This window comes from Eumetopias jubatus, unplaced genomic scaffold (genome assembly GCF_037043125.1).
Source record: "Eumetopias jubatus isolate StellerSeaLion01/CBP00866 unplaced genomic scaffold, mEumJub1_p1.0 scaffold_3, whole genome shotgun sequence".
NCBI classification, from domain to species: domain Eukaryota; kingdom Metazoa; phylum Chordata; class Mammalia; order Carnivora; family Otariidae; genus Eumetopias; species Eumetopias jubatus.
Genome location: NW_028274809.1, coordinates 7,099,774 through 7,114,843, shown reverse-complemented (window position 1 = coordinate 7,114,843; position 15,070 = coordinate 7,099,774). Strand labels below are relative to the sequence as shown.

Genomic DNA, 15,070 nt, shown 5'->3' with positions numbered 1-15,070 from the left:
CATGACCTGTGTCATACTGGTTTGGGGTGCAGACACACACCCGTCATGATCAACAGAGAGATAGTCAAGTCTGAGATCTGCTGCCATCACCCCACACCCTGGGTTCTTTGGAACAGAAACTCCTGGTCTGCTTCTTCTTGAGATAGGTGAGTATTTCTAATGAGCCCAGAGTAAGTTTTACCTCTTATGCCTTACAGATTCCAACTATGGTGGCAAGATCCCCATTGTGTGTTTTGCCCAAGGAGGTGGCAAAGAGACTCTGAAGGTGAGTCTTGGTTTGGTTTTCTAGAAAATTGATCAACAAACGAACCCAGCAAATTTGTATTTTCAGAGCTTTGGAGCTCATGTAATTTAACCTGACTAATTTCTTTTACTATGGCAAGTAGGTAGTTGTATTTTCACGATACAGTGTTCCCTAACAGAACAGAGAAGATTTCGGAAGAACATGAATAGCTTATATACCTAATGTTGGCTTTGGCCATCAGCCCATCAAGGAGAAGGGTTGACATTAACTCATAAGACTTACAGATAATAACCACCATATATATTGGAAAACCATGGCCACCCCATCTGCATGGAGATGAGCTGTGATCATACACAGACAAACTGGGGTTCCTAGACCACCAAAGGCCCATCCACATGCTTCCTGGGCCTGCAAGGACTCCACCCCCATAAGAAGGAACCCCGAGCCCTAAGTGACTCTGGGATCACAGAAAGCTTCCTGGACGATTCTGCACCTGCAGTGTTGAGCAGTGGAGCAGGGAATTCTGCTTCCCACCCCATCTGTGTTACTCTGATGTTTCTGAGCTCCTGTTACGGGCAGCCAGGCTTCTGCCTGACCTTTTAGAAAGCATCAGTGTGATTGCATTCTTGTTGGTATTTGAAGGCATGCACATCGTGTTGAAGATCTCACTGTTTTAGCAATAGGACTTTACAAGAAAGTGATTTGTAACTCCTCCTTTTAATTAATTTCCACGTTGATTTGCCTACCCGCTGTATCCACTATCCTGTGTATCATGATGCTTGATCCTCTCCACTCCCTCCGGGTCTCCTCCTGGAGTTACACATAATTCCTGTTGAAGTTATTTGGAATCATAATCTAGCACTTGTTTATTCTTTTATATAACAATGGCCTATTCATTCATTCATTCATTCATTCATTCATTCATTCACACATATTTATTGAGCACCTGCTGTGAGATCTCCTGCTGAGACCATTGTTAAATGAAAGTTTTCAGGGAAAGACTTTTCAGGGAAAAATTAAAGATTTTTTGAAATTGTCAGTATGTGAATGCTTGAAGAGCAGAAGAGAGGAAGAGAGACGGAGAGAAAGGAATTGAAAGATGGTTATGTTTACTAGTTAGAATTCTCTGATTTCCAGAGAACCACTGGGGCCCAGGCACTGAAGTTCTGTGACATTTTCCCCAAATGGCTGTGTGGCCAGTAACCACGCCCAGGACAGGGGACAGGAGAGAAGGGGGACAGCTCTCTGTCTGATCGCCCTACTCTGGCCCCAGCATGTGGATACCCGTCCGCAGGGCAGGCAGTGGGGTTCAGAGCTGGAAACACCCCTCTGCCCCCCAGGATGAGGCACCATGTGCTATGGGCGATGTGTTCTCCAGGAAGGTGTTTAGTTTCTGCTAAAGACAGGGGCTCCACCATTTCTTTTGTGCCTATAGATCACTGTGTCTTGCTGTCAAGTGATTTAAAAGTCTTAAGACCTATAAAAGCCTCTGTGGTTTTTATAAAGGAACTAATAAAAGCGTGGTGTGTATATATCTGGGGAACAGATTTAATTTTATTCTTTTTTCATAAAAGAGGTAAAGAAAATTATTTGGGAGTTATAAGGGAAATATGTGTCAACATAATACAAAATATATGGCTTTTGCTTTGAAGGTATTTTCATACCTTAAAAGTATGAATGTGATAACCTCTGTCAGATAAGTTGTCAACGATAATATTGAATACCGTTTTAGGAGTTGTCATGCATATCTATGATGTCAGTATTTGGAATGATGACTTTGTATATAGAGGTATTTTAAGTACTTATTTATGGAGAACTTAAGCTCGTGACACGTGTCCTTATTATCGGAATTGGTATTAGCACAGGATATAATATAACTGGCTTATGTTGTTCATTCATAGACAGTTGCAAATACTTCGTTTGCTTGTGACTAAAATAAAACCCCGAAGGAAAAAGTGCAGAGATGTGTCCAGGTGTCTGGTGGACCAGCTTGGTCCTGGAGCGCGTTTGGTCGGTCATCAGTGTGTCTTCCGTCTGACCAACTCTGTCTCCTGTTTCCCAGGCCATCAACACCTCCATCAAAAGTAAAATCCCCTGTGTGGTGGTGGAAGGCTCAGGGCAGATTGCGGATGTGATCGCGAGCCTGGTGGAGGTGGAGGATGCCCTGACGTCATCCATGGTCAAGGAGAAGCTCGTGCGCTTCTTACCCCGCACGGTGTCCCGGCTGCCTGAGGAGGAGACTGAGAGTTGGATCAAATGGGTGAGCTGTAGGGGGGTTATGGGGGCTGAGAAGAAGACAGCCAAGTTCATGGCGGGGAGGAAGCTGTAAGTGCCTGACTCCCCTAGAACTGTGGCTGTTTTGTCCGTTCTCAGTGACACTGAAGCGATACTCTGGCCCAAACTAGGTCTCTTGCTGCTCATAAAAGTTAAATAACTCGCCAAGTGTCCATACCTGGTAAGGGGTGGCATTCAGGTTCAGACTCAAGTCTGTTAGCCAAGCTGGTAATCATTTTACGCCATGACTTCAACAAACAGTTAGCTTCTGAGTTTTGTGTGTGTTGGGGGAGCAGAGGAAAGAAATCCCTGGTAATAATGCTTTAGAACTGCAGATGTTAAACTGAGTCTACATCCATCGGAGACATTGTTACTACAGAATAATTGCCTTTCTAAGTTAACTGGCCAGTGATTCAATTCAGAATGTCTCCCCTTTCTCATCAGATCATGTAAGAAATGTGTACTTATCAGAATCTCTATTATATTTCTTATGGCTAAGCCTATAGAACTATTTTGACATGGTACCATGGCTTCTAACTATTCTGTTTCGTGAATGTTGTTGACTTGGACTGACTTCCATTTCCTTGACTGCTCAGTTCATTAGCAAGCCCATGTTAGTATTAGTGGGCACATTCACATCAGCTCATTTCAGAATGGCCTTCGATGTTTGGATATTTTTTAGGAGTATGTGCTGCCACTTGGGAATTTTTCCATAAAGGAAATAACAAGCTAGACAATGAGAGAGCTATTTTAGTCATAGAGCCCATTTCGTCATGAGAGTTCAAGGTTGAGTTTAGTCTAAAAAAATATTCTTTAACTAGACTGCTATTTCAACAGTATTTAGTTGTGAAAGCACCTCAAAATATCCAGTGCAGCAAACTGAAACCCTAGTATAGTGAAGGTAGTCTTGCTCATGGTAGCCTCTGCCATTGTTTAAGGCAAGCTTGGATGAACCAAATCCTTGTAAATCACGGGAAAAATCAACCCAGCCTTCTAGGCTGCCCGGTTCTCTGTGGTAAATTAACACACAGTGGGACCCTATTGGTCTTATTTAATTTCAGATGCATGGACAGTTAGCTGATAATTCTGGTGAGGGGCAGTGGGGTTGAAGTGATCAGGAAGCAAGTCCTTTCTGGATTAAGCTTTATTACATTAAATTTAGAATTTAAAAACACAGATGCATCTTCTTCCAGAGTCAGTGTTGGTGCTGAATGATGGCCTGCGCCACAAATGCTTGTATGATATTCCTACTTGAATTATTACATTTTCCAGATTTTACTAACAATGTAAAGCTGGGGGTTTTATATGAAAGTTCATGCTGGGATTCTCTTTTATCTTGGCCAAGTCCACTTGAGAGACAGACACAAGAATCAGGCAAATAGAGATCAAATTTTATCAGCTTCATTGATGATGAAGGCAAAGTTGATGGATGTGGCTTAGGTGTGTAGTTGTAACGGGCTTCCTGGTGCTCAGCCCCAGAATGAGACAGATGAGCCCACCCAGCCATAAATAGCGGCTGCCTTCCCCCAGGCTAGGTGTGTGGCTGATGACAGACCAGAGCACTAGCACTCTGCAAGGAGCAGATCCCAATGAAGAAGCAGGAAAGGGTTGGCCAGGCAAGGTGAAAGTTGCCAATCAGACATGTCACTCCCCCACCCTGAGTGGGAGTAAGCAAAGGGGTGGAGAATATCAAGGAGCTTGATTCAGATGGAGCCTGCTCTGCATGGAAATATGTGGGTAAGGAATAGGAGTCCTCCCTCCCCAACGTGGTTATACAGTTTTGATTCTCCACGTACGGAGACCTAAATGGTCTGAGTCAATTCCAAATACATCAGCAGAGCAATCCCAGAGACACTGTGTGTTGAGCACTGTACTCAAGGTGTTTTCCTGTGATGGATGGAAGAAATTCAGGGGTTGGTTTAAGGTTATCCACAGAGGAAGAAATAAACAACTCTTAGCTTACCCACCAAAGATGGCCCTGAGTCCTCTCCAGTGCCTTTTCTCTCACTCATGCAAGTTGGCTTGAAGAATCTGAGCCAGGTCATGTCCAAAAAATGGAAGCCATCTCATGGGTCCCCCACCCTTGATGAGGGATTTTGATTTCTGTTTTCAGAAAACTATTACAGAAATCTGAAATAGGCTAAAAATCAGACACATTTCACTTATCCTTTCTGGGATTCATACCTCATTCATATTCCTATCTAATATGCTAATGATCCATCATAATTATAAGCATGTCAGAAGACATCCATCCATAATAAAAATTAGTCCAGCATTTTAATTATGCACTTATATGAAGGTTTGCAATTGGTACAGATTTCCCAAAAGACCAAGCTCAAGAGAGGAATTATTGATTAATGAATGTATACATCCAGTCAGATATTAATTGAGCACCCTCTTAGGCTAATTAGAGGTGACCTCACTGGTCTTGTGGACGACCAACCCCAAACTCTGAACTCATGGTTTCCTGGCCTTTCCAGGGGACCGTTTACCTCTCCACTGGGATCATGCTTTCTCCTTCTACCAGTTTACCCAGAGTTGTTCCCCTGTGCCTACGCCTCACCTCCTCAAGAACTTGACCCTCCGTAATGTCCCAATCTCTCAGTCAGCCTAGATACCATTCATTACATCAAATTCTTTCATCTATTCATTTATTCAGTTGATATTTATTGCACATATACCATATGCCAGGTTCTGGAATAAGCACTTCAGAAAGAACAGTATACACAATAGGAAGAGTCCTTGTCCTCATAGAGAAAACAGGAATTGGAAAAAAAAAGTTTATGTTGAGTAATGACAATATCTAGCATAGTATAATATCAAACTGAAATGAGTATGCTAAAGAAAGGTGACATGGGTTCTGAAGGGCATGAGCCAAGGGAGCTCAGCCTGGTGTGAAGGGCCTCTCAGGGGAAGACTTCTCAGAGGAGGTGATGTGGGACCTGTGATCTGAAGGCTGGGTAGTCCGTGGGGTGAGGACTGGGATTGTAATGGTGAGAACAGCATGTGCAAAGGTCCTGAGGTGCAAGGCAAGCATGGCCTACCCAATGACCTGGAATACGTCAGTGAAGGTAAAAGTTTTGAGTGGAAGCTGGAGAGCTTATGAGGGGCCAGGCCAGGCAGCGTCTTGAACACTGTTTAGGTTTGGGTCTTATTCAAGTGGAATGGGAAGCCACTGAAAGGTCGAAGCAGGGTGAGAATGTGGTGAGTTGTGTTCAGTAAAACTCATACTGGCTGTGGTGCATGGATAGGGCTGAAGGAGGCAAGAGGGAGGGGTCAGGGAGGGAGATCAAATAGGATTCCCCACAGTTGTCCCTGGGCCCCATCAGTTTGCTCTGTATCCATATTCATTCACTGTCTCCTTCTTCCTTTTTGTTTGGAAGGAAAAGATGTCTCAGCCCCTCTGTGCTGCCCACCCCCACTTGTGCCCAGAATCTTGGGACCTGGACCTCTCCTGCCTGTCATTTCATTTCTTTTCTTTTCTTTTTCCTTTCCTTTATATTTATCTGTCAGTCAGAGAGAGAGAGAGAGAGAGAGAGCACAGGCAGGGGGTGCAGCAGAGGCAGAGGGAGAGGCAGGCTTCCCGCCCAGCAGGGAGCCCGATGCGGGACTCGATCCCGGGACCCCGGGATCATGACCTGAGACAAAGGCAGACGCTTAACGACTGAACCACCCAGGCGTCCCTCCTTTTCTTTTTTTTAAAGATTTTATTTATTTGAGAGACAGAGTGAGAGAGAGAGAGAGCAAGAGAGCGCACAAGTTGCGGGGAAGGACAGAGAGAGTAGAAGACTTCCTGCTGAGCAGGGAGCCTGATACAGGGCTAGATGCAGGGCTGGATGCGGGCTCGATGCCGGGCTCAAGCCCAGGACCCCAGGGTCACGGCCTGAGCTGAAGGCAGACGCTTAACTGACTGAGCCCCTCCCTGTCATTTCTAGTTGGGCTCCTTTCCTTCTGCCTGAGTTAGGGCTGCCCGCATGGAGAGAGGACCCTTCCCTTCATGCTCCCCCACCACTGCCCACAGTGAGTGCATCCCTGTGGTTTTCCTTTATTTCCTGGTCACCCCTGGACGCTGCATCCTCCGAACTAAGGCCTCCAGCACTGCCTTCCCGGGAGACTGCAGCCTGAACCGTCCCACCTAACGTTCAAATCCAAAGTCCGTGCCTGCTGCACGGCTTCCACTCTCCCACCCTGGCCTGAGACCTTCCTCCCCCTGTCCAGGCGAGACTCTCTGCAGTTCCAGATCCTCATTTCCAAATGTTGCCGGGCCCCCACCCCCAACCTGGAGCTCAGTAAACGGAAACCAGGCTGGCTTCCTCCTCTAGAGGAGATCTGCCTCCGCAAGCTCCTGCCAAGCTCAATGATGCCTGAAGCCTTGGGATCAGGTTTTAAAGTTAAATATTACAGAAAAATCACAAAGGATAACAGCAAATTCCTTATCTCTTTATCCAATTACCAAGTCCTCTTGGATATTGTTTGCATTGAACTTCTCCTTCCCACGGGTTAAGCCCTTAAGACCACACTTGGATGGTTTCTGTGGCTTTCTGTTGCTCTTGTCTCCTTTATTCATTCATTCAACAATTGAGTGCCTACCATGTGCTGGCTTGGTGACATGTGTGTGCATGTGTGCACACATACACTCATACGTGCACACTCACACATGCACACACACACATGCACACACATACACATACACACTCACCCACGCACAAACTCACACAATGCACACTCTCCCATACATATGCATACCCGTGCACACACTCGCACACTCACACTCACACGTGCATACTGACAATGCACACTCTCACATACATATGCACATTCACTCACACACTCATGCACACACACACATACTCACACACGCACTCTCACGTATGCACACTCACAATGCACACACACACGTGCACTCTCGCACGCACACTTGCACACTCACTCACACATGCACGCATGCACACACACTCACCCCATTCCGAGTCTCAGCTCTTCAATGGGGACTTTTTCCCATGTGTTGCTCTTGTTCAACCAGTACTTTGTTCTCATTGTGGTTAAGGACTCATTATTCCAGTTCAGATGTTAGGCACTATGGGTACGGTGCTGTAGGTGAGGGAAGGGGATCTGGATCACCCCTATAGGCGGTCTTCAAAAAAGAATGGAATAAAAGGTTCTTCACCAAAAAAGAGAAGTTTTTCTCCTTATGCCTGAAATCAATTGCCTAACTGTGCTCTTTAAATCCTGCCAGCTCAAAGAAATTCTCGAAAGTTCTCACCTATTAACAGTTATTAAAATGGAAGAAGCTGGGGATGAAATTGTGAGCAATGCTATTTCCTATGCTTTGTACAAAGGTGAGTAAAAAATAGCTCCTCTGGAAGTTTCAGCTTTGTGTTGCTTTCTGTGGCTTCTAACGGCCGGTGTTTATCTTTTGAACAGCTTTATTGAAATATAATCTTGTACTTAATTTTGGTTATCATGGATTGGAAGCTAGAATAATTACTATTGGCCTGCTGAGTTGAATCTCTTTGGTTGAATGTATTTAATAGAACAAGAATTTTTATGTCCTTAAAATACTGGCCAAACACAATCCCAGCACGCTCCAAAGCGCTGTCTGTAACAGTGGTTTAAAATTTTCATGAGTCTCAGGAGGTGGTAAAAGCTATGGGCCTTTGTCCTAGGGTTTCACATGTATGTTCACACATGCACACACATTTCACACACATAAATAATTTTGCATGCAGTTTCAGGAATTTACAAATCTCCTGAAGCTTATGAATGAACCTGTTTTAAAATTCTCATCTGTGATCTTTGCTGTCTTAGAATTCCATCAAGGTGGATGTTACCTAAGTAAATAGATCCTTGGCAAAGACCATGTAGAGTTGAGCCACCTGATCAATATATGTAAGGTATGCAGAGTAGGGTAAGGTACCTAGGAAGTGTGATTTAAGCATTAACTATTTATTGAATTATTCTTATTGTGTTTGCCAGAAATCTGGTTGTAAGCGTATTTACTAAAATGGGATTATATTTGTAGAGATACATAGATACAGAGTATATTTGCTCTGGAAAAGATATTAGAACATTGTTATAATAGAGCTCATTATTTTGTAGATTTAGATAGAATATAAGTCAGATATGGTCCTTGAAATGTAACATTCATGGAATTTGAATCTATGGAAAATATCAATATAGCATAATTACACCGTTAGGATTTGAAATGGAAAGATATTATTATGGTTTGAATTGATCCTCATTATATGCTTTAGGACATGCAGAATCCAGACAAGAGTGAATAAAATAAAGAATATTTAGTATAAGAATGGGTGAAATGACAGTTCTGAGGGTCTGATTCGAAGAGAACGTGCTTAGAATTTGCTTTATAAATGGCTCTGATAATTGGCTGTGGGATGGTTCCAACTCTCTTTTTTCTGGTGAGTTGATTTTTTTCCCTCCTGTCTTCCTACAGCTTTTAGCACCAATGAACAAGATAAGGATAACTGGAATGGGCAGCTGAAGCTTCTGTTGGAATGGAACCAGCTGGACCTCGCCAATGACGAGATCTTCACCAATGACCGCCGATGGGAGGTAAAGAGCAGTTCTCCTGGGTTAGTCAGGAGTGTCAGGTCGGGTCCGCTTCTCACGAGGTCTTCAATACCGGATCTTGCAGAGGACTGTCCCCTCTGGTGCCAACCATCACTTTCCTCATCCGTAGTATATATAGGACAATCACATGGACTTAGTAGGTTTGTAGTCAAGAGCTAATCAAAACAAAAACACTTATGTAAGAAAATATCAATCCACTAGCACCATCCAGCGTTCATAGCCCACGGTCCCAACATGAGAGGCGCTTCTCCATCTAGGTGCAGAGGTGCAGACCCCCTCCTGGGAGTGGATGGGGACACGTATGGGGACAATATGCACAAGATGGTTGAAAGGGATTTATCAGGAGTAGCTCGACTGAAGATCAAGACAGCAGTGCTCATTTTGCACCTTGCCCCATCTGCCCAGCCAAGCTGTGATAAGAGGGTTGTCAACAGTGAGACGTGTAAGGGTAAAATAGAACAACTTGATTGAAGACACACAATGAATGTCTTAGAGCTAGAGACTCTAGACTCTCAGCCAAACAAGCACCTCCAATACGGAAATTGTATTGTCCAATAAAAACTATTTTTTCCCAGTAGACTGATTCTTTTCACTTTTAATTTGATCAGAGGTATGTAAGACTGCATTTTTAGCAGTGTCCTCTCGTGTACAGCTCAAGGTAAATCAGCCTTAGGAGCTCTGTTCAGTAGGAACAATTACAACCCATCACCCTTGGATCTGCGAGGCTGTGTGCTGCTTTGTTGTCTGCTCTTTTGGATCAATCTAAGTCGTTAGTCGGCAGTGAGAATCTCTTGAATTTTATACGTGTATGTGGAGATCGGAAGGTTTGTGTATTTCATGATGTTCATCCTGCATAGTCAGGTTCAGCAAACACTTCTAGGCTCTTTGTTGCAGAATCAGATGAAGACTTGGTTTATATTAATACGTTATCAATTTTAATAATGTAAAGTAATGGCTTATGGATTTTTAAATTATTCATCCCCGTAGCAAACATTATCTTGTGTTTGGTCTTTGCAGTAGAATGAACTCTATTGCACGCTGCAAGGCTTTAGTAAGTAGAGAGAAGGTAGAATTATAAGTAGATCGAGTTAATTGATTTGTAAATTAATCCCTTTGTGTGAAATGTTCTATTTAAGTAAGGTCAGATGGTGCATATAAACATAAATTTAGGCATATATTGAATGGTACATTTAATTGTATTAACTCTGCTAAAGATAGTTCGGGGTGAAGGGCGTAATGGCTAAGAGAATGGACCCTGGACCCAGTCCATCTGCATGACTTAGCCTCTGCAAGTCACTTAAGCTCCCTGTACCTCAATTTCCCTCTACGTGGTGTGCTGGAGTCAGCTCATGTTGGCTTGCACGAGCTGACTGCTAAGGATTCAGAGAGTTTGTGAGTCAGTTGTTAAATACAGTCATTATTAAAAATTAAATTATATAAACTCAGACTTAAATTTTTGTATTAAAAACAAAGGCAATAAATAATCAAAACGCATCACTTTCTACTTATTTTACTACATTTGCTATTATGTGTGCTCTGGAAGTTGTTTAAATCTGTTATATCTTCATGCTGGAAATACTAGACAGTGGGGTGCTTCTCCACGTCTGTTCGCAATTCTGCCTTCAGTGAGGTCACACTGGTGGCTGAAAATTGGGCATAGTGGGAGGATTTGCACCACAGGAATTGGCAGGTACGACAAATCAGGGCTTATTATTTTCTCTCAGAGATGTGGTTGTTAAACATTTACCCGCACCCCAGCTCTCATCTGATAATGAAGCTGATGATCATAGAATCAGAGCAGTACCTATCTGATTGGATTGTTCTAATGATTAAATCAGATCATGTTTCTGAAGCGCTTAGGACATTGGCACATATTAAACACTATATAAGTATTTGTTGAAAAACAAGTGAAAGCCTTTGGAATCATGGTAATATTTGTGTGAAATCTTACCCCCCACACCAACCCATAGCAGGAATGATCTCATTCTGCCGGTTCATAATCCAGGACTCCATGAATACAAGCAGATCGAGTTACTGATATTTGTTTTTGAAGATCTGTTCTGACCTCAAATCTCTGAAAAGATCTTGACCTGTGTTAGCTCATTTCACCCTGGCAAGCACCTGTTTTATAGAAGAGCAAGCTGAGGCTCGGAGACACAGTCTTGGTCTAGGTCACACATCTAGATAATGGTAGAACCAGGATTTGGAAACAAAGATGTGTCTGACTGCAAAGCTTTTCTCTTTCCCCGTCTGCCGCGGTTCTCACAGTGTGGTCCCCGGACCGGTGGCGGCATGGGCATAACCTGGGAACTGGTGAGCAACACACATCTTCAGACCTCACCTCAACCTGCTAAAGCAGAAATTCTAAGATAGTCTCTGGCAACCTGTGTTTTAGTTAGCCCTCCAGGTGACGCTGATTGAAGTTTGGGGACGACTGCCCTGTCCAGTGTGTGACCAAGGGGAAAGCAAACGATCTAGAAGGATATGGGAAATGCTGGGCAATGGGACACAAGCCTTGAGGACAGGGGCGAACGTACAGCTGCCTCCTGCCGCCCCAGGGCAGCCACCCTTTCCCTCTCCTATCCCACCTGGAGCCACAGTGTGGGGACTTAGGGGACACGTGACCATTCCCTCTCTAGGCAATGTGTGATCCCCAGCAGTCCATCATGAGGCAGAAATAGTTAATGCTGCCCTTGGCAGGGGATGTTCACCGAAAGCCGGCATCAGGCAAGCATTGTGAGTGGAGCGGGCTGTGTGGACAGTCATGAGGAGTGTGTGTGTGTGTGTGTGTGTAGGGGGACTTCGGGGACTAGAGACTCTAGGTCCTGGGAGTGGCTGCCCTTTAGTGCCAGCTGATGGTTCTCCGTGTTGTCAGAGTTTCTGGTTTTCCCTTCTAAATCTGGATTTTGAAGCTGGAATGTGGGGATATTTATGAACCTTCTAAATGGTAACGTTGGCAACTGAATCAAACGGTGAGGAATATTCTGGAAGGTGTGAAAGCTAAGGTGGCCTGTTGCCCACTGGTTTGTGTCTGAGGTAAACACTAATTATCTTTAATAAGAGTCTCAATAAGCTCCTATGGGATAGGTTTATCAGGGAGCCCAGCAAGTGGAGGTAAAGATAAATAATACCCAGGTGTAATTGTCAAGTGTCCCAGTGACTTACTGCGATGTAACATGACCAGCCCTTTGCCTGGTGGTGCGTAGCTAGAAGGGCAGCTCCCAAGGTGCAGAGCGAAGAGCGGGCTGGTGGTCCTTTCACAGTCAGTGACTACTGTAGACTTCAAAGAGATGGTGTGAGCCGCATTGCCCCTGCGTGCTTCTTGTATGCCAGGTGCTGGGGTAACCTCCTGACCGACATTCTCTGCACCTAATTATCTCTCCTGTGCAATAGCAAGAGGCCAGGTCACCTTCAAGCCCACATCTGGCTGACCTCAAAGATTCCACCTTGCCACTTCCCTGTCTGTTTGAACTACGATCCAATGTTGTGTTAGAGCTGAAAAGATAAAATTTATTCCCAGAACAAGATTAAAAGAGAAGTTGAAGGTACTCTTACTTTGTAGCTGGAAATGCGATGCGATTGAGAAAGAAAACACTTTGTGTTTCCTTTGCCGGCCGTGGGGTCTGAGCCCCCTCTCTGCTTTCTCCGCAGTCGGCTGACCTTCAAGAGGTCATGTTTACGGCTCTCATAAAGGACAGACCCAAGTTCGTCCGCCTCTTTCTGGAGAACGGGTTGAACTTGCGGAAGTTTCTCACCAATGATGTCCTCACTGAACTCTTCTCCAACCACTTCAGCACCCTCGTCTACCGGAACCTGCAGATTGCCAAGAATTCCTATAATGACGCCCTCCTCACATTCGTCTGGAAACTGGTGGCTAACTTCCGGAGAGGCTTCCGGAAGGAAAACAGAAATAGCAGGGACGACATAGATGTAGAACTTCACGTATGTACCGGGGCGGGTTGTCTGCTTTTGAGTCTTCCCACAAAAAATATCTCCATCTTTCTCACTTCTTCCCTTATTGCCACAAGTAGGTAGCATGTAGGCACTGTTAATTTTTGCTACTGCCTTTACTTAAGGTAACGAGTCTACCTGGTGAGTTGTCTGATATCTTGCTCTAAGCTCTGTGCTATACTTCAAATTACTGTTGCAATTTTTCTTAATTGCAAAGCTTGGTGTGGGACACACACTTTCTGAAGGCATCTAACAGGAAGAGGGACAAATGAATGGCTCCCTGTTCATGTCTCAGCCTTTTGGGTCTGATCAATTGCCCATGTAAAAGTCGGCCAAGTTTTCCTTTGTAGATAAAAGGGGCAGTGAATATTTCCAAAGGGATAATCCAGGTTCCCATCCGGGAGGCTGTTTGTGGAGGTACCACCTGAATTCTCCCAGGCCTTCGTGTTTCAACCACAGGCGGTTCTTTTTTTTTGTTTGTTTGTTTAGTTTTTAAATTGCTGTTGGCACATGTTTCTACCCTTTGTGCCTTTCTGTGTAGTCATACATCATCTTTTATGATAGGTAAGAGATTTTGTGTCAAATTATCCTACCTGGTGAGTTGCAGTGATGAAAATCACACCACTGTGCGGCTGGGATGGATTCATACACCAATACAAGGAGCCCTCCACACACGGGGTGCTCCCTTGGGGCATCCTGATACCCGCTTTCGTTCTTATGCCAGTACATGTACTAAAGGGACATTCCATTCGCATGCTGACCACACGCTCTAACTCCTCGCAGGACGTGTCTCCTATCACTCGGCACCCGCTGCAAGCGCTTTTCATCTGGGCCATTCTTCAGAACAAGAAGGAACTCTCCAAGGTCATTTGGGAGCAGGTAAATGTCTAGGTCCATGCCAAATTTACCCCAGATGCTTGCTTTCTTGGGGTTCTTTTGACCTCAAAACTCACATGCCTAATCTAAGACATCACCAATAAATTGGAATGTCTTATGTCAAGTGAATGTGGTTGTGCCTCTGTTTCCATGTTGGTGGAGGTGTGGTTGCGAGGGGAGGTCCCTGGAAGGTAGCTGCGCTTGGTGGGCAACCCAGTAGGCACTTGCTTCTCAGGTGTGTGTAGGTGTGGGATTGTTTTCCAAGCAGATACAGTTTTGAAGTTTAATTTAAAAAATTAATTTCTAGTTTTATTGCATTAGAGGTAGGAAGTAGGGCTTGTTTAAATTCTGTTTTGGGGAACTTACTGAGATTTTTCCTTGTGATTTAGTACATTATGGTTTATGTCAGTTGTGGAGAAGCTACCTTCTCCATTATTAGAACATACAGTCGGATATTGAGTATAGAGTTCATACGCAGTCTTACGAACTACGTTGTCGGCTCTCCCGTGTCCTCATCCAGTCTTCCCGTTTGAGCTGCGACTGTGTGGTGCTGGGCAGTCAGGCCTCATGCTGTCAGTTTCTCATGGCATTTATCTTGATGTTTTCTTTTCATGTGCTAATTCCACGTTCACGACTGTGAGTACCTTCAGGGTCCAAGACTGTTTTGTGTACATTGCAAATTTTACTCTGAATCATTCAAATTTCACCACTTCCTGCTTTTGCCATGAGTTTGTCCTTGTCTGACATTAATGTTGACTTGACCACTTCCAGGGATGATGAATTAACTAACATTATCCACCCCTCTAAAAGACTAGGGGCTGCACTCTGGCAGCCTTGGGAGCCAGCAAGCTTCTGAAGACTCTGGCCAAGGTGAAGAATGACATCAATGCCGCGGGGGAGTCCGAGGAGCTGGCAAATGAGTACGAGACCCGTGCAGTTGGTGAGTCTCCAGGAATGGGCCACCACAGTGGGCGCCCATGTGGCAGGGGGCACGCACGCACCTGTTGCACTCATGCCAGGTGGCAGAGGTCAGCGGCATGTCCAGACTCCCCTCTCTGGCCTGATTTAGGGGCTGCAGGCCACATGGTCAAGGGTGTGCATGCCATGGCAGAAGCCAGAGGCTCCTTGGCCCTG

At 44.7% G+C, this 15,070-nt stretch overlaps 1 protein-coding gene across 1 annotated transcript in view; it reads left to right on the top strand.

Annotated features, from left to right (window-relative positions):
• The window catches only part of TRPM8 (transient receptor potential cation channel subfamily M member 8), a 71,491-nt gene that overhangs the window by 21,072 nt on the left and 35,349 nt on the right, over positions 1–15,070 (top strand). The window contains exons 7-13 of the mRNA XM_028105282.2: positions 198–265; positions 2,307–2,504; positions 7,755–7,857; positions 8,973–9,091; positions 12,761–13,051; positions 13,844–13,939; positions 14,747–14,876. Coding sequence (XP_027961083.1) covers positions 198–265; positions 2,307–2,504; positions 7,755–7,857; positions 8,973–9,091; positions 12,761–13,051; positions 13,844–13,939; positions 14,747–14,876 — 1,005 coding nt within the window. The remainder of the gene's footprint in view (positions 1–197; positions 266–2,306; positions 2,505–7,754; positions 7,858–8,972; positions 9,092–12,760; positions 13,052–13,843; positions 13,940–14,746; positions 14,877–15,070) is intronic.